We start from the raw sequence: 19,025 nt of genomic DNA on the forward strand, positions 1-19,025 counted from the left end.
CCCTCCCATCCCTCAAATCAATCTTGTTCCACAGCCCTCCATCAATTCTACTCCACATTAGTTCTGCTTTCCATCCTCATCAATTCTTAGCCTAAGTCTGCACCATCCTCACCTCCCACCCCACCTAACTTCTGTTCCTCCTGCAGCTCTAGGCGATCTTCACCCCCCCCCCCCCATACACATATCCTTTCCCAGGCCGGGGTGACCAGCTACAGTGGTTCCCCTCTCCCCCTTCCCAGGGCTGGTGTTGCAGAGAAGGAGGCAGGGAAGGGGAATGAGGGCTGCCCTGAGCTCAAAGGAAGGGAGGGCGGAGGAGGCCACTTTGAGCTGCTGGGGTCTCTCTGTTCCCTCCCCTCCTGTGAGAATGGTGTTGGTTCTGACCTCTGACTGATTCCTGCAGCAACCGTGATTGGGTGCTGTTCCCCAGGATGTGGGGAGGGCGGGAAAGGCAGCCAGTCAAAGGGGGTTTTCCCTAAAAAAGGCTCAAATTCACCAGACCCAGCTGAAATACCACAGCTCTAAAAAAAAAAAAAAAAAAAAAAACACAAACCTGCAAGAGTTGGTAATGCTGTTGTTTAATTAGGGGTTTCTCCTAGGTCATTTAAGTATTTTCACTAAGCAAAAAAGCAAGGGGGACAGAATAGAGTACTTAAGCACATACTCTTGTTCTAAGAGTAATTACAGCTTAATCCCTTAGGTATTGTATTATGCTAATATTATAGAACTACAATCTACGTATACTGGACATGACTTGCAGTCATGAACGGTTTAATGAGTCCTGATGCAAGGGATCATCTATAAGGATAACCTTTAGACTAAATCTTGAGTAATCAGAAGGCATAGTAAGATGCTATGGGAGAAAGATGAAGCTAAACAAATTCAAACTGGAAATAACGTACATATTTTAAATGAGGATAAATAACCAATGGTACAGCCTACCAAGGCATGTGGTACATTTTTCATCACAAAGTCTTTAAATCAAAACAGGATGTCTTTCTAACAAGATATGCTGTAGTAAAAAACACAGCTATTGAATTTGATGAGGGAACTGTTGGGTGAAATTCTATGGCCTGTGTTATGCTGCTCAGACTAGATAATCATAATGGTCCTTTTCTGGCTCTAAAATCTCTGAATAAAAGACTGAAAAATGAGTTGGCATTTTTCAAAACTACCATAGGATCCAGTTGGTCTTCAATAAGAAGATGCCAAAATGTATACCAATAATTTTAAAAAAGCAAAATATGTTACGTTGTATTAAGAAAGTAATGGAAAATAATACTGAAAATATACCACCACTATTAATTGGCCTTGAAAAATTCCACATATTCACTCAAGTTTTTGTTTTGCTTTTTCTGTTTTGCTGTGCTTTGGTGTGGAGGGATAAAATTTCTCTTTTTATTACCATCAATCATACTGGTAAAACGCAGGTAAGCAGATTGTGTCCTTAGGCTGGGAAATGTGTACAACAATTTAGCACAGCTGAATCATTATATAAATCAGTATTATGTCCTCACCTTGAACTCTGTGTTTGCAGAACAAAAGAGTGAGGCCGTGTCCACATTAGCGAACTTGCAGCTGTGCTGCTGTCTGATCGTTCGTGTAGCTGCTCAATGCCGACAGGAGAACTTCTGCCGACAAAGAACTGTGCACACAAACGAACTTATGTCGCTCGTAGGGTGTTTTTTTCACATCTCTGAGGGCACGTATTCACTACCCGCCGAATCGGCGGGTAGCAATCGATCTATTGGGGATCGACTTATCGCGTCTAGTGAAGACGCGATAAAATAGATCCCTGATCGCTCTGCCGTCGACTCCGGAAATCCACCGCGGCAAGAGGCGGAAGCGGAGTCGACGGCGGCGCGGCAGCGGTCGACTCGCCGACGTCCTCACAGCCAGGTAAGTCAACCTAAAATACGCAACTTCAACTACGCTATTCACGTAGCTGAAGTTGCGTATCTTAGGTCGACACCCCCCTGAAGTGTAGACCTAGCCTGAGAGACAACTGTTTTGCTGACATAAGTGGTAATGGAGACATGGCCTGGGAGAAGACATAATAGTCAACTGAACTTTAACATTTCATTCATGATTTTATGTCTGTATCCTATTCCTAGTAAGAACAAGAATGAACTTAATATTAGGGTATGATTTTAAAAAAAAAATCAAAATAGTTATACTGGTACAACCCCTAGTATGGACACTTTTTTACCAGTATAAAGGTGCCTTTTACCAGCACAGTTGATTCCCCTTCCCATATGGGAACAGCTGTACTGCCATAAGGCACCTTTATACTGACATAACTGTATAACCACACTAGGAAGTTTGTATCACTTTAACTATTCTCTGCACCTTGAAGTCTTTAAATCATGATCTGAGGATTTCAATGGCTCAGACACAGGTTTGATACAGGAGTGGGTGGGTGAGATTCTGTAGCCTGCGTTGTGCAGGAGGACAGACTAGATGATCATAATGGTCCCTTCTGACCTTAAAGTCTATGATTCTATGATCCCAGTATAGTTAATATGGCACAACTTTTGTGTGTAGACAAATCCTAAATACTTGGGGTTAAGAAGAAACTTTCCAGACACATTATTGCAAAATTGTACATTGTGTGTTTTCTTGCACCTTCTCTGAAGCATTTAATAGGTACCACTGTCAGAGACAACATACCAAATTAGGCCATTTCAAAAACCAAAGGAGTATTTCACGGAAAAGTCTCATGTTTATTTAGTAGAGTATCAGAATATTCTGTTCATGTTTTTTCTGAACTACAGATGCCCCTGTTCTACTTTAATTATAACTTTACAAGAACACTGCAGTTTTGTAGCAGTTGCATTTCTTTTAATCTGATATTTCTGACACCTCCAAAGAGAGGCTGTAGGTCTAATCTTTTGTCACTTTCTAATTTAGATATTCTACAATAATTAATGTACTTTAAAACTGGTTAAGCATTCCAAATCAGTAGGTGCCAAAGGTTCTCTGTTTTCTTTCTTTTTAAAAATTTCTTTAAAATAAATTTGTTTTAGACTATTAATTAGGCTACACTATAGTAAATATGTATGTATTTATATTTTTAGGAAGGTGATGAAACTAAGGACTTGAAAAAAATTACTTTGATATTTATTAGCCAAGGCCTAGTATACACTACAGTTAGGTTGATGCAAGGCAGCTTACATTAACCTAACTCTGTAAGCATTTACACTAAAGTGTCACTCCCGCCGATGTAACTCGCCCGCTACGCTGACTTAACTCCACCTCCATGAGAGGTGTAGCGATTAGGTTGACGTAGTTACGGCAACACAGTGTCAGTGTAGACACTATGTTATTTACATTGACTTTAGTGGCCTCCAGGAGGTGTCCCACAATGCCCCATCGTGACTACTCTGGTCACTGTTTTGAACTCCGCTGCCTGGTGGCCAGGTACACGGCCCTCCCCTTTTAAAGCTCCATGAATTTTTGAAATTCCATTTTCTGTTTGCCTGGAGTGGAGAGCTCACCTAGCAACTACCAGCTGAACATGCTGTCTCCACGCTGCCTGGCGTACACTAGGTGTTGGATCTCCTGACTCTGTGGGGAGAAGAGGCTGTGCAGGCACAGCTCCGATCTAGCCGCAGAAACGTTGATATCTACAAATAGATCACTCGGGGCATGGGGGAGAAGGGCTACCAGAGGGACCTGCAACAATACTGCATGAAAGCAAAGCAAAGGAGCTGCGGCAGGCGTAACAGAAGGCAAGGGAAGTGAATAGTTGCTCTAGTGCAGAGACAGAGACATGCCAGTTTTACAAAGAGCTGCATGCCATTCTCAGCAGAGACTCCATTCCTCCCCCCCCCCCAAAAAAAAGGGCCCCGTGGATACTTCAGGGGAGCTGGAGTCACAGGTCCCTGGAACGAACATTGAGGAGGTGGTGTTGGATGAGGAAGAAGAGGAGGAGGGACAGGCAATCAGGGATCCAGTGGCAAAGTGAGCCAGGACCTGTTTTTGATTCCCAAGCAGTCGAGCCAGTCCCTACAATTCAGCACAGGTGAGTCTGATGCAGGGGAAGAAATCTCTGGTAAGTATGCAGTTTGCTTTGATATTGCAGGGATATATCTGTTCATTTACTCTTTTTTAATCATACTAGAAGAGGCAAGAAATAACCAATAGAGGTAGAGTTGCTATCTGCTTCTCATGTCCCATGTACACTTAGGCAGAGGGGGCACGGCAGAACAGTTTATGTGCACCGGGATGTCCCATGAATCCTCCATAGCTATCTCAAGGAAACTTTCCTGGAGGTAGTCTGAAATCTTCTGCTGAAGGTTTCTGGGGAGGGCTGCCTTATTTCTTCTGCTGCGGTAAGACACTTTCCCATGCCACTCAGCAATTACTTTAGCCGGCACCAATGCAGCACACAGGCTAGCAGTATAAGGTCAGGAGCTGTTCCCTTTCAGCGTCCATTAGCCTCAGGAGTGAGAAATCGGCTAAAACACCACCACCTGTGGAAAACGGTGCCAGGGGAAGAGAACAATCAGAGCCGCACATACACTGATCTGTGAAAGACACAGTTGGCGTATGTTTGTGAAATGAAATGACTGTTCTTTCCCCTGTATTTATAAAGTTTCATTCAGTTACAAATATGTCTGTTTGCACGGGTTTGGAATAAAGGTCTGTGGAAACTTAATTCATCTTTATTAGTTCACAACATATGCTGGTTGGGACTGACATCATTCACGGATAACAACAATAGGTGCATTTGCATTTACTACACATAGAGCATCCATTACAAGGTTCATACCAGGGTGCAAAAAAACAATACCAGGCAGAGCACATTAGAGCAACACACATTACTGTGGCTCACTATTAAAAGGTTTCTTTCAACGTCTCCCTGAGCCACATAGCTCCCTGTTGAGCTCTTCTTATAGCCCTGGTATCTGGCTGCTCAACATCAGCAGACAGCCATTCCATCTCTGCCCTCCACCCCGGTGGAAACTTTTCCCCGTTTGCTTCACAGATACTATGAACCATACAGCAAGCAGCTATAATCATTGGGATATATTTTTCCACTGAGGTCTAATCTTGTGACTAGACAGCACTGGCAGCCTTTCAAATAGCCAAAGGCACATTCAACTGTCATTCTGCACCTGCTGAGCCTGTAGTTGAAGCACTCCTTGCTACTTCTGAGGTTGCCAGTATAAGGCTTCATGAGCCATGGGAGTAAGGGGTAGGCTGGGTCTCCCAGGATCACAACTGGCATTTCAACATCCCCTGCTTGCAGCTTTCTGAATAGGCCAGTGTTTTTAGAGATGCGTATGTCATGCACCTTCCCTGATCTTCTCGCGTTAATGTCAGTAAAACGTCCCCGGTGATCCACCAGCACTTCCAATACCATAGAAAAGTAGCCATTTCTGTTGCTGCACTCTATGGCAAAGTAATCCTGTGCCGAAATAGGGATGTACGTGCCATCTATTGTTCACCACAATTCAGGAACTGCACTGCTGCAAAACCATCAACTACATAGGTGCTGACTCTATGGGTGCTCCAGAGTTGGAGCACCCACAGGGAAAAAATGGTAGGTTCTGAGCACCCACCGTCAGCCCCCTATCAGCTCACACCACTCCCCTCAGTGCCTCCCACCCACTGGCGAGCCCCGTGGATCAGCACCTCACCCTCCCTCCCCACGCCTCCCACCTGCCATAACACTGGTCTACAATTTTTGAGAAGTCGTCTGCTTCAGAGATAAAATGTGCTATTTATTATGTATTTTGATGTGCTGAATTCAAATATGACTATTAAAACAACTGATTGGCTACTGTTTCTAAGATAGTTAAGTTTTTACATTTTATGTCTATGTATATTGTGTAGATAGAGTTTTAATCATAAATTGTAAACCTAGGTCTTTTCATGTGTTTATGGTTGCTTTACATGATAACATTTCACCTGTCCTGTTTATGTAATACTTTAAAAATCAGCAAAAGGGTTATATAAATAAAATTTATTATGAAACAAAAGGCAAAAAACTATTCTGTACATAGTTTAGTCCTATTCAGTGTCTACTCGGCGCTTCTTGGCTTGTCTCTTGTATTCATTAAATGGAGCATCTCTTGTCACTGTCCAGCAATAGTCTGCAAGCATTGATGGGCTCCATTTGCCCTGATAGCGTTTCTCCATTGTTGCAATGTCCTGGTGAAATCGCTCGCCGTGCTCGTCGCTCACGGCTCTGCAGTTCGGTGGAAAAAAACTGGATGAGTGTGCAAAAAATGTATCTTTAGTGACATGTTGCAACCAAGGCTTTTGTATGCCTTGAGGAGGTTTTCCACCAACAACCTGTAGTTGTCTGCCTTGTTGTTTCCGAGAAAATTTATTGCCACTAACTGGAAGGCTTTCCATGCTGTCTTTTCCTTGCCACGCAGTGCATGGTCAAATGCATCATCTCGAAGAAGTTCACGAATCTGAGGACCAACAAAGACACCTTCCTTTATCTTAGCTTCACTTAACCTTGGAAATTTTCCACGGAGGTATTTGAAAGCTGCTTGTGTTTTGTCAATGGCCTTGACAAAGTTCTTCATCAGACCCAGCTTGATGTGTAAGGGTGGTAACAAAATCTTCCTTGATTCAACAAGTGGTGGCTGCTGAACACTTTTCCTCCCAGGCTCCAATGACTGTCGGAGTGGCCAATCTTTCTTGATGTAGTGGGAATCTCTTGCACGACTATCCCATTTGCAGAGAAAACAGCAGTACTTTGTGTATCCAGTCTGCAGACCAAGCAAGAGAGCAACAACCTTCAAATCGCCACAAAGCTGCCACTGATGTTGGTCATAGTTTATGCACCTCAAAAGTTGTTTCATGTTGTCATAGGTTTCCTTCATACGGACTGCATGACCAACTGGAATTGATGGCAAAACATTGCCATTATGCAGTAAAACAGCTTTAAGCCTCGTCTTCGATGAATCAATGAACAGTCTCCACTCATCTGGATCGTGAACGATGTTGAGGGCTGCCATCACACCATCGATGTTGTTGCAGGCTACACGATCACCTTCCATGAAGAAGAATGGGACAAGATCCTTTTGACGGTCACGGAACATGGAAACCCTAACATCACCTGCCAGGAGATTCCATTGCTGTAGTCTGGAGCCCAACAGCTCTGCCTTACTCTTGGGTAGTTCCAAATCCCTGACAAGGTCATTCAGTTCACCTTGTGTTATGAGGTGTGGTTCAGAGGAGGAGGATGGGAGAAAATGTGGGTCCTGTGACATTGATGGTTCAGGACCAGAAGTTTCATCCTCTTCCTCTTCCTCGTCTGACTCAAGTGAAAATGATTCTGGTGCATCACGAACCGGCAGTCCTTCTCCGTGGGGTACTGGGCGTATAGCTGATGGAATGTTTGGATAATGCACAGTCCACTTTTTCTTCTTTGACACACCTTTCCCAACTGGAGGCACCATGCAGAAGTAACAATTGCTGGTATGATCTGTTGGCTCTCTCCAAATCATTGGCACTGCAAAAGGCATAGATTTCCTTTTCCTGTTCAACCACTGGCGAAGATTTGTTGCACAAGTGTTGCAGCATATGTGTGGGGCCCACCTCTTGTCCTGATCTCCAATTTTGCAGCCAAAATAAAGGTGATAGGCTTTCTTAACCATAGTGGTTATACTGCGCTTTTGTGATGCAAAAGTCACTTCACCACAAACATAGCAGAAGTTATCTGCACTGTTCACACAAGTACGAGGCATCTCTGCTCACTTTGGCTAAACAGAAATGTGTCCCTTTGCAAAATCAAACACTGACAAATAAGAGAGCACGACACTGTATGATTTCTAGAGCTGATATAGGGCAATTTGTTCAGCAGAGTGATGTAAGCTTCGTTATGATTGCATCATCCATGACTTCTAGGAATAACATGATGCAATTCATATCATGTATGACGCAATACCAGCTTCAGATTGCATCATTCATTGTTTTGCCTAAAAAGCAAGTACTGTCCAAACCCAGTCATAGATTTATTCATAGATCCAGTCAAAGATGTATTTTAGTCATTTCTGGTTTAAATTGAGATCCCTTCCCTTTATAACTCACTTATCCTCCGCCATTCCCAAGTCAAGGGTCGTATATACTGACCCAATAGCATATCTTGAAAACTAGAGCCAATCAACAATTTTAAGCATCATTTTCATTCTCAGTGACCCAGAATTAGTAAAGTTTGACTACATTTATTTCAGAAGCATTTTGGCTGTAGAGTAGTGTAATCAGCTGTCTCACAGCATGCAAGCAGGAGGCTGGGAGGGACGGGGGGAAGAGCGAGGACACAGCACACTTGTGGGAAGGGCGGAACTGGGCAGGAAGAGGTGGGACGGGGGTGGAGTGGGGGTGGGAAGAGGCGGGGCAGGGTGGAACCTTGGGGGATGGGGTGGAGTGGGGGCAGGACCTGGGGCAGAGCCAGGGGGCGAGCACCCCCCGGCACTTTAGAAAGTCAACGCCTGTGATCTACTATGTCCCGCAAATTGCCCAGAGTCGCAGTCCTTTGTAGCAGGATGTGATTAATGGCCCTGCACACTTGCATCACAGCAGCTCCCATGGTGGATTCCCCAACTCCAAATAGATTCCTGACAGATTGGTAGCAATCTGGCATGACAAGCTGCCACACAGTGATCGCCACTTGCTTCTCCATTGTCAGTGCAGCTCTCCTTTTGGTGTCGCTCTGCCGGAGGGCTGGGCGAGCTCTGCACACACTTCAAGGAACGTGGCTTTGTGCATTCAAAAGTTCTTCAGTCTCTGCTCGTCATCCAATACCGGCGTAACGATTCAATCACGTGAGTCAATGCTTGTTTCTCGGGCCCAGAATCGGCACTCCACCATCTGCAGCTGCTCCGTGAATGCCAACAACAACTTTGAATTGTTTCTATATCCTACAGTAAAAGCTAGCCTCCAAGGAATCCTCATGTTCCTCATGGCTCCTCTGGCGGCTCTGCAAATACGGCACGCGCTATGCTCGCAACACTCATCACAGTAGTCCATAGCTGTGCAGGAACCATGCTTCTCACATAGATGGTAGACATGTGGGTTTGCAGAGCTTTTGAAAAGAGGCACAAAACATTATGGGAAAGAGAAAAATGCATCATGGGACATTGAAACCATGTTCCCACTAACTCCTGTGCGACTCATTTGTCCCCATGAGGCATTTCAAATCCCTCCCAAAACACCCTGCGCTAGATGTGGCGAGTTACAAAATGGGATACCTACCCAAGGAACACTGCTCTCTGCATAGATGCAAGCGCTAATAGTGAGAACATGCACCGCCAACACAAGGAGCGTAGTGTGGACAGGCAAAAGCAATTTAATTACTGGGATGGCTGTATATTGATGTAACTTAGGTCAACTTAATTTTGTAATGTCCCAAGACTAAGCAGATTAGCCAGGGTGAAAAATACAGATGCAGCCATGCCCCAAGGCAATAACTCCAGAAGTTTTAAAGGAATAAGTCCAAACTTACTAACATCTCTTGCTTTAGTTTATCCTTATTCCTAGCTTCACTACACTTTTCCTTTCTCCCCTCCCCTCCCCCCCCCCACTTTAACAACCCTGCGTTGCTTCCCTCACACTTTGGTCTCTCTTTGTGATTGCTATCTTCTCTTAAATTTAATTTTCTCTTTCTTCCACCAAAATCTCCTTCTCTCTTCCTCTCCCTCAACATCACACTTTATCTTGTATCAATCCCTCCTTCTCTTCTATGCTCTCACACATGAACACTCTTCACACATTCCCTAAACCCAACCCAGCACATAAGCGCTTTAACATTTTAACAGATGCCTAAGAGCCAGATAATTAAAGATATTAGACAAAGCTAACAGATGTGATGAGGGGACTCCCACTGTCCAGGTGCCAAAGGAAAGGGGAGGGTATAGGGAGTAATACAAGGACATTATCCCTAAATCCTTGGTGGGTTCAGCTTTAAAATCAGCCTCTGGCTACTAAGGCCTGGTCTACACTAACCCCCAAATTCGAACTAAGGTACGCAACTTCAGCTACGTGAATAACGTAGCTGAAGTCGACATACCTTAGTTCGAACTTACCGCAATTCAGACGCGGTCCACACGCGGCAGGCAGGCTCCCCGTCGACTCCGCGGTACTCCTCTCGCCGAGCTGGAGTACCGCAGTCGACGGCGAGCGCTTCCGGGATCGATTTATCGCGTCCAGACCAGATGCGATAAATCGAACCCGGAACTTCGATTGTCAGCCGTCGAACTACCGCGGTAGTGTAGACCTGGCCTAAGTGTCTAATAATTTTGAAGTGTTCCCTTCCCCATCTCCACAAACCCACCATGCCTGCTGCAAGAAAAATGAGCATGTGCATTCTGTTTCACACTGTTGCTCCTCTTTCATTTCAGGGCTCCTATCAAAATAATCGGCGGTCTCCACTTCTCTACCATTAGCTGTCTCATGGCTGCTGTGATTACAGTGTGTTTGTTTCTGTTTGTTCACCTTTATCACAGCATTCTGGCTATTGCGAGGGAGATGTTTCCACTACTGTACCCCCTCCCTTCAGATGCAAATTATCAAATCTACTTCCCTAATAATTAACTGCAGTGCCTAACCCTGTTCCTACTCAGAGATTTCCCAACTAGCAACAGAGCGAAATTGTCATTATTATTGTCAGAGTCTTGGGGACAGCAATGAAACTGGTTGATTTTACTCTGCTACAGTTTGGCAAAGCTATGAATAGCTGGAAAGGAAGTGGAGCTGTTGTCCATCTGCATTGGTTTAGACTCCACTCACATTTGAAGGTTATTTTTGCAAATTTTTTCTTTCTTTTTAAAGGAAAGCTTCAACTCTGTAGAAGTTGCCAGCACTCACCCCAAGAAGCTTTTTACTAGCTATGTATTATTCACCGAAGCCATTTTTAAAGTCCTGTGGAGGGTTAGTTTATTATTTATTAATTTAATATTTAATGTAATATTCTATTTACTGATATCTATTGCTTTCTCAAAGTTGTATCTCTTATAAATGTGACACTAATGGAAACTGCTGAGAAATTATACTAAAATTTTGAAATTGTGTAAGTTTGGGGTTAGTTATAAAAAATAGCAGAACTTCACTAACTAATCACATTTTATTAGTATAATGTTGTTTAGTAACAAAAAATTATTTGTATTACTAAACTGTAGTTCACCTCAAACTTGTACAAAGGATTTCTTATACAGCTCCTTTATGCTTCCACTTTATGGAAGCACCAATAGTGGGGCCACAGTTAAAGTTCAGATTTTCATTTGAAGCAGGGATTAAGCCACTTTGTTATGTATGAAAAATACAGCCAGACCTCACCAAAATTACAACACGTGCTTGAGCACAGAATGAATTTTCTGAATTGACAAGTAAACCCAATAAGTGTCTTATGAGTTAAAATAAACTAAAAATGGGTAATTTAAGAAATTTATCACCCTTTGTCAGACCATTCTGTCCCAAGTGATATTAACAGAACACCACAGACCCTTCTCAAAGTTAAAACTCACTCCAATCATATGCATAAGCTACATTTGGAGATTCTTTTTAAGGATTAATGGTAATTTATTCCCATTATCCTTCAAAAGTGAAAATTTCTTCTTCAGCGGCGACTGTCAAATAATATTCTTCTACAGAGAATATCAAGAAGGACTGACCTGTTTCAAAGTATTTGCCATCGCCTATTGTTCTCAATGTCAGTGAGGGTACAAGGCTGCTATTAGCAAAAAAAATGGCATCTTTCAAAATGACCACCAGCCCCCATTGTTCCAAGTAAGAGTAATGTTAAGTTTCCCTAAGGAAAGATGGTGTGCCCCATAAAGAAAGGAATAATGAAAAAAATTAATGTGTCTATAAAAATCAGTATAATCTAAACTGGAACTACACACTATTAGGCACAACTCATAACTGCATGGTGTCACTTCAAGGTGGAATTAAAGGTATTTTGATGCCTTATCTGTGCATTACCAAATCTTAACATGTTTAGATTTATTTTAAGTTTAACCTTAACTCTGAATTCTCTGGTTTTTAATCTGTGAATATATTAATGAAAACTAATTACATTTTTAAAATGCAAAGATTAGAACAGTTTGTCATGAAATCATTATAGATTTATAATTCAAATGGGTTCTCTGTAAGAGGGTCTTGAAATAACTGGTAAGGCAAAATACGTGTGCACACGCGCATATGTCATAGGAGCTCACAACATGCTAGAAGTTAAAATATCTAGGTCTGACCCTGCAATTCTTTGTCCACAGGTGGACTCTTGTATCTGTGCAAAGCCCACTGGCTTCAATTAGGGTTCCACATTGACAAAGCAATCCATTACAGACAACAAATAGAGATTTTAGAAATATAATTAAATATTTTACACTCTGTCATTTCTTTTGTTTTAAACTCATATATGAATATGTCATTTTTAAACTATGAAGTATAATAAATGTATGCAGAAAGATACAAGGAAGCACTTGTCTATTGGAAAAATATAGGTCCCTGTATCCTGTAATCTAGTTGCCATATACAGGTCCTTGCGCCCATACAGAACCCCACTGACTTCAGTGGGATTCCATGCAAGTGTAAGTGTCCCCCTGAAAAACTGATTTCAGATTTCAGGATTCAGGCCATAGCTGTATAGCAATACATAAAGGTATTATGAACTCACTCAAATTTGGCCCAGGGACTATCCAATCTCTCAAAAGAAAGTTCTGAGCAGACACTTCCAGCTCCCCTCCCTATAGTCCCTGTAATGCAAAGCATTTCAAGACAAACATAGGAAGGTAATGTAAGTGGAGAGAAGTAGGCAATAATAATAATAATAATAAAAAAGAAAAAGAAAAAAAGAGACTGAGAATGAAGGAAAAATGAAAAGCAGGACAAAGGGAGACACATACTTAAAACAATAAGCCTGAATTGAGAAGACAGAGAATTTGAGGCAAGTAATTTAATGGGAATGATGAAAGTTAACAAGGAGACAGCAAGGGGATATATTAGCAAGTATTAAGACATAAGACGATGACTAAATAAGACTTTTGAAAACAGAGTGTTAAAATGTAAAAATTCTGTACTGGAAAAATATAAACACTCTTTAAATTACATACAGAATGGATTTTTTTCAGAGAGGCACTTGTAAGAGCAGAAATTGTACAAAAGAAAACCAAAATCAAAAACTGAACTAACAATATATACATGAAACATAAAGGAAAAAAAACCCCAACATTTTACAATTATATAAACTCCTAGATCAGCCTGTTATTGTTTATTTGTACTGCTGTACAACTACTGTTTATAGTTTTCTGAATCACTCTTTGAAGGAAGGACTGTCATTTGCTATAAGACTGTACAGCACTTACCATGACCTGGATGAGACTGTTTTACCCAATATAAATATTAAATAATAATATTCCACTATCCTCCCACTTTTGTGGTATTTATTTTCCTACAGTATTTTCATATTTCCTTAGAAGTGTTCACATAAAAATGTTTTATGGACACTGTCAAATTAAAACATCATAATTTCACATAAAAAGGCTACAATACATATGTTATTACCTTGTTTTTCTGGTAAACAAGTCTTAAGGGGTTTTGTTGGCCTTTTTAGCATAGTCTAACAGTTTCATATTTCAATTTAGGACTGTAATTGTTAGAATTTTACAAATGAAGTTATTGTAATTACACCTCTACCCCGATATAACGCTACCCGATATAACACGAATTCTGATATAACTCATTATCATGACAATCCATGATAATATTGCATAAAACAATAAAGCCATTCTCAAACATCATGAAACTTAGATTTATGAACTGTACAGTTAAGGTCTATGAGAACACTAGGGACAGAGACTGGGCAAGTTTTACAGATGATACATTGTTTTAAGGCAGTGGCCCCCAAACTTTTAAGGGTCACACCCCCCTTACTTCTGTCCACACACACACACAGCCCACACCACAAGGGCTGGGAGTGGGGCTGCGGCTTGGGGGGGAGGGGAGGAGAGGAGAGGACGTAGACAGGTATAAGAGGGCTGAGGCCTCAGCAGGGGGCGGGGCGGGGGCTAGGACCAGATCTGGGAGCAGAGCCAAGGCCGGGGGCCACAGTTGGGGGCAGAGGCTGGGTGCGAGGCCGGGAGCCTGATGGGGGGTGGTTGCCAGAGCAGAGCTGGGAACGGGGCTGGGTGGCGCTCCCTCCCCACCCCGTGGGAGCTGGCCTAGGGTACAGGTGGGTATCAAAAAACACTGATTTCTCTTTGCTAATCTATGGAGTGATTTAAGTGTCATCTTTTGAGTGGCTGCCTGGATTGACTTGTTAGAAAGAATTAAAAGACGAACAAAGAGCAAAACTCACCCACAAAGAAAAGACATGTCTAATCATGAATTGCTGTAAGATAGAGAGAGCTTATGCTCTTTGTAGAGCTACTAAACATAAGATCACTATACTCTGCAAAGCCAAAATGACACAGAACTAACAGCATTTGCCTGCTATAATGGAAACTCTTTAAACAGGACTACATTAGTGTGAACTAGGGACTTTTAAGTTCACGTGCACGGCTTCCACACAGGGGAGTTACAGCACAGCACTTCGGTGCACACTGCTATTCACACCCCCTTAGTCCAAACTGCATGTAAGTGTAGACTTTTTCCATTCTTTTTAAGAAGGAAGAATGCAGATTAAATAATAGTATTTCAGTGGAACTGTGCTTTCCACCTGGAAAGTGGGCACAGTCCTTTCCTGATTTATACCACGATTTATAAAAGACTGCAAAAGTCTCCCTTTCTTGCTATAACTACTGATGGAATGTTCCACATTTCAGGAACTGTAATATTTGCTTAAAATTCTGCATCTAGATCATTACCTCTTAACAATCACCAGTGACTATCAGCCTATAAATATATGTCAAGTATCAGGGGGTAGCTGTGTTTGTCTGTATCTACCAAAACAACAAGGTGTCATCAGACTCCTTGTTGTTCCTATAAATATATGTAATTTCAAAACCATTCTAAGCAGCTGTCACAAGCAGCCTGCCAAGCTCAACAATAACTAGTTAAATTTAAAGAGCAATTGTGCACATACAGATGTTAACATACTGGTCCATGTTTTCAGGTGGCCTCAAACTAACCTCTAAACTGTATAGGAATATATGTTTACACCCATTTGCACATACTACTAGAGAAATTAAATGCACTATTATCTAATGTTTACATCCACATGTGGATTTCACCTACAATAATGTGGGTTTTGTGTATGCTTAATTTTGGAAGAGCAAAATCCAAGGTCACATCTGAAAATTTGCCCCACTGTTACATTCTACTCTTAATCAGAAATTACAGAGCTGAGAAAAAAACTGTCCTCGCACTGACATAAATTAAAATAGATCACCTTGTTTAAAATAAAAACAACAAAAACTAAAAAAGAGAAAGTGATCGAGTTTCCATTTCATCTGACCTTTATCAGACATTTAATTTTATACAATATGCTATGTCTGTCAACGGGAAAGCAGCAAAAAAAATACTTGGATTGAGAAAGTGCTGTAGTGTATGTACATTATCATTTTTAATGATAATTTACGCAAACCTCACAGCTGAACTACTGTATACTTTAATTGGCAGCTTTCTCTAATCAAAGCAATTTACTTATATCCAATACTGAAGAAATTTCATTATAAAAATAATGTAACTCCAAAAGCCATAACAACACAAACTTCTGCAGGATTAGAGACAATCATCTGTGTCTTGTGCCTCATAATGCCCCAGGGGTGCCATTATCTCTGGAAACCACAGCTTCTGTCAAGTCTTATAGCTAGCAATAACTTTGTTTGTCTGTTCATATGAAGCAAAGCTCATCTGCACTTAATATTTTTGGTATTTCAATACTCAGAAGAAAATTTAGACAATATACTAAATAGCAAGAAAACATAAAAACCAAACACAATTTTTAAAAAGGTCTTGAAATTGTTGCGTGGTATAAAGTTGTGGTCTGATCTGTCATTTTAGGGCAAATTCTTTCCATATAAACTATATTTATATAAAAATCAGTGCCTTTTCTTTACAAGGACTTTCATCACATTACATATTTGTGACTACCTCAGTTTTACTAATAGCTATTCAGATAATAAACAAATTATGTTTATACTTGCTAAGGGTAATTAGAATATCAATCTATACTTTTTGTGCTAAAATAATGTCACCATAGATGAAAACATGAAGCAAATGACAACACTGGTGTAAGTTTTCAAATTGTTGCATTGGAATTTAGCAACATGACAAGTTAATTGACATGAAAAAAATATAGCTAAATCTCTTCCACAATGCTTGGAAAATGGATGCCATAGCAATTTGTTTATATACTCTGCTATGTATATAGTAGTATCACCATTTAATAAACCTGTATGTACTGTAACTGTTAGACAGGATGATAAATAATCAAAATGTTTCTAGTTAAATTAAAGGCTGTAATATTTTGGTTTGGTTTCTGTAAGTTCCCTGGGGGGGGAAAAACAACAGAAGTGTGTTTCAAAAACAATTTCTTGCTAGAAACTTAAATTATTAGAACTGTATAAACCACATTGCTGTACCACACTGCATATTACATAGATGAAAGGTTACTTTTTGAGAGGATATGGGAAATGAGGACTGAGGTTAAAGTATTTATGAAAACGAATAATAGCTAAACAATTAAGAAATCAAAGTACTTAAATTATTGTGGAATTACTTAAAGATATATGGATAATTTTTGAAAATTAGATTTTTGGCTAAGGAACAAAAGCAGAATTCATGGTTACCATAGTTACACATACTCTTTGTTGTGTTTCAATGCCACATGATCTGATTCAAAGTAATACACATCAGGCTCTTCCTCATCATCTTCTGCAGTGTGCAGGTTGGCACTCTCTTTGGCAGATGATATATATCCAGCAATGAGCCGAGCCTCAGAGGGTGGCTTACTTAGTCCATCACTCACATAATCTCCAGAGTCACAACCTCTCACTTTTTCACTCTGCATAATTTCTTTAGCGTTTATGGGAGATCCACGGATATTATTAGTACTTGCAGCTATATTCTTTTCAGTGAGACTAAGATTATTTTCCTCAACCTGCCCATTTTCTCTACAAGGCGAGTTATTTTTAGTGGGGCTACCTTTGGCAGGGGCAGCCCTTCGTGGTGAAGTTCTCAATGTATATCTGTGTTCTTGAAGTTCTGACATAGATGTAATTTGAGCTGAAACACATTCCAGCACAGAAGATGGTGGTTCAGGTTCACCTGAGATTGATGTACTATAATGATCGGCGTTCAGGTTGCTGTTGGTGTTTTCAGCACACTGTTCCTTTGAGGCACTGCTATCTCCCACCACATCTACCTCCTCCTCAGAATCCCTTAAGAAAGATGACTGGATTTCAGAAAAGGACCCTGTAGCTGGCTCATTTGCCTGATCAACAGATTCCGCAGGCAAGCAGTCACTTATTTTGTGGTCCTCTAACTTTACCTGTTCAGGTGAATTTGTGCAAGGCACATAGTGGTCTATAACACTGTCCTCCTTGCTGCTATTAAGCAACAATGAAGAATGGGCAAATGAATTCCCATTTTCTGCTACTGTTTTCTCCTTGGGCATACAGGAACCAGCACTGTTCTGTTTAGTGTTCCCACCAGGCTGACAATCATCACAGTTTAGGGCATCTGACTCTCTCTCATCAACCCCATTGACAGCCTGATAGCCCGTGAGCTCTTCAACTATTGCAGAATTATTAAACCCTTCCGCACAGACATTCACCTTTTTAACTTCCCTTTTGTCACAATCATCCAGTATAAGACATCGACAAGCTCGTTTAGTCCCTGCAGAGACTGCATCATTGTCCGATATGGAACTCTTACACTCCAATGATTCCTTTTCTGCTTTAGTAGGCAAATCTTCTTCTGAACTGTTTGCTACTTCTGAACGTAGGCAACGTTTAATTCGTTTTAAAACTGGTGATACAGATTCTCCTGGTCTTTTCTCACAATTTTCCACAATTTGTTTCTCAACATTATCTTTTTCAGAAGTAGACAGTCCTCTCTTTCTAGGGCTCACCCATGATTCCCTAGCATTTTGCTGTTTCAAGTCAGTAGTTCTTCCACTATTACTTCCCTTTTGAGTTTGCACAGACTCTGGTCTCTTCTTTGGTGATCTTGATCGTACTTGAGAATGAGGAGATAATTCTTCTGGATGAGCGATACTACGGTTTCTTAAGGTTCGACCACAAAAGTTTTCATCCAAACCATTTAACCCCACTGTTGATCTTGTAACACGAGTAGATCGAGAAGCAGCCATACTATGGCAAGTCCCTAAAGTATGTTCATCATGATCCACTCATTGGGAAACCTTCAAAAAAATGTAAACAAAACAATGAGAAAAAAGTAACATTCAAAAACATCTGCATTCATAAAAATTATGTTAATGTTCTGAAGGATATATTCTACATTGTGACAAAGGTACTAATGTGAAAATTACATATGTTTATGAAACATAATATTTCTTCCCTCTGTTTCAACAAATAAGGACTTTTACAGATATGTATATTGGCCCCAAGAAATAGAATAGTTTACTTACTATTTCTATTTATTCTCTCTTTAGGACAGGTATCAAGAGTATCATTAAAGTCTGAATATAAAATATAACTGGAACACTTCAGTATTACTAAAATGCACTGTTTTTACTATATTGTACAAAAAATCATTTTGTACAGGCATGATTATTAAATGTCTGCACTCACACAACAAGAAATATCAAACCTCATCCTTAAAATTCCATATTCATCAATAGCAATATACATTAATTATAATCACATAGCAAGATGAAACATTAATACAATATCTTGCTAACTGAATCTGTTGCCTTTATAAATCAAAGAAATTGATAAGTAACATTATTTTCATTTGCACTTCTAATTTGACAGATGATCAAAAGCTGTTACTCCTGTCAAACCACTAACAGTAGAAATGGGTCCAAAACAAAACTTCATATTTAAAATTTGCAGTTTGAACCTATTCCTATAATGATGGACTGAATCATTTTCTATCTCTAA

General features: G+C 40.7%; 1 protein-coding gene across 2 annotated transcripts in view; it reads right to left on the minus strand.

Moving 5' to 3' along the window:
- ZZZ3 (zinc finger ZZ-type containing 3) overlaps window positions 1-18,310 on the minus strand; it is a 55,201-nt gene extending 36,891 nt beyond the window's left edge. For both annotated transcript variants that reach the window (XM_065409518.1, XM_065409517.1), the window contains exon 1: window positions 16,764-18,310. In XM_065409518.1, the coding sequence (XP_065265590.1) occupies window positions 16,764-18,271 (1,508 nt within the window). In that variant the 5' untranslated portion in view covers window positions 18,272-18,310. The remainder of the gene's footprint in view (window positions 1-16,763) is intronic.
- Between the last annotated feature and the right edge of the window lie 715 nt (window positions 18,311-19,025).

The sequence above is a fragment of the Emys orbicularis genome, chromosome 8, assembly GCF_028017835.1.
Source record: "Emys orbicularis isolate rEmyOrb1 chromosome 8, rEmyOrb1.hap1, whole genome shotgun sequence".
NCBI lineage: Eukaryota > Metazoa > Chordata > Testudines > Emydidae > Emys > Emys orbicularis.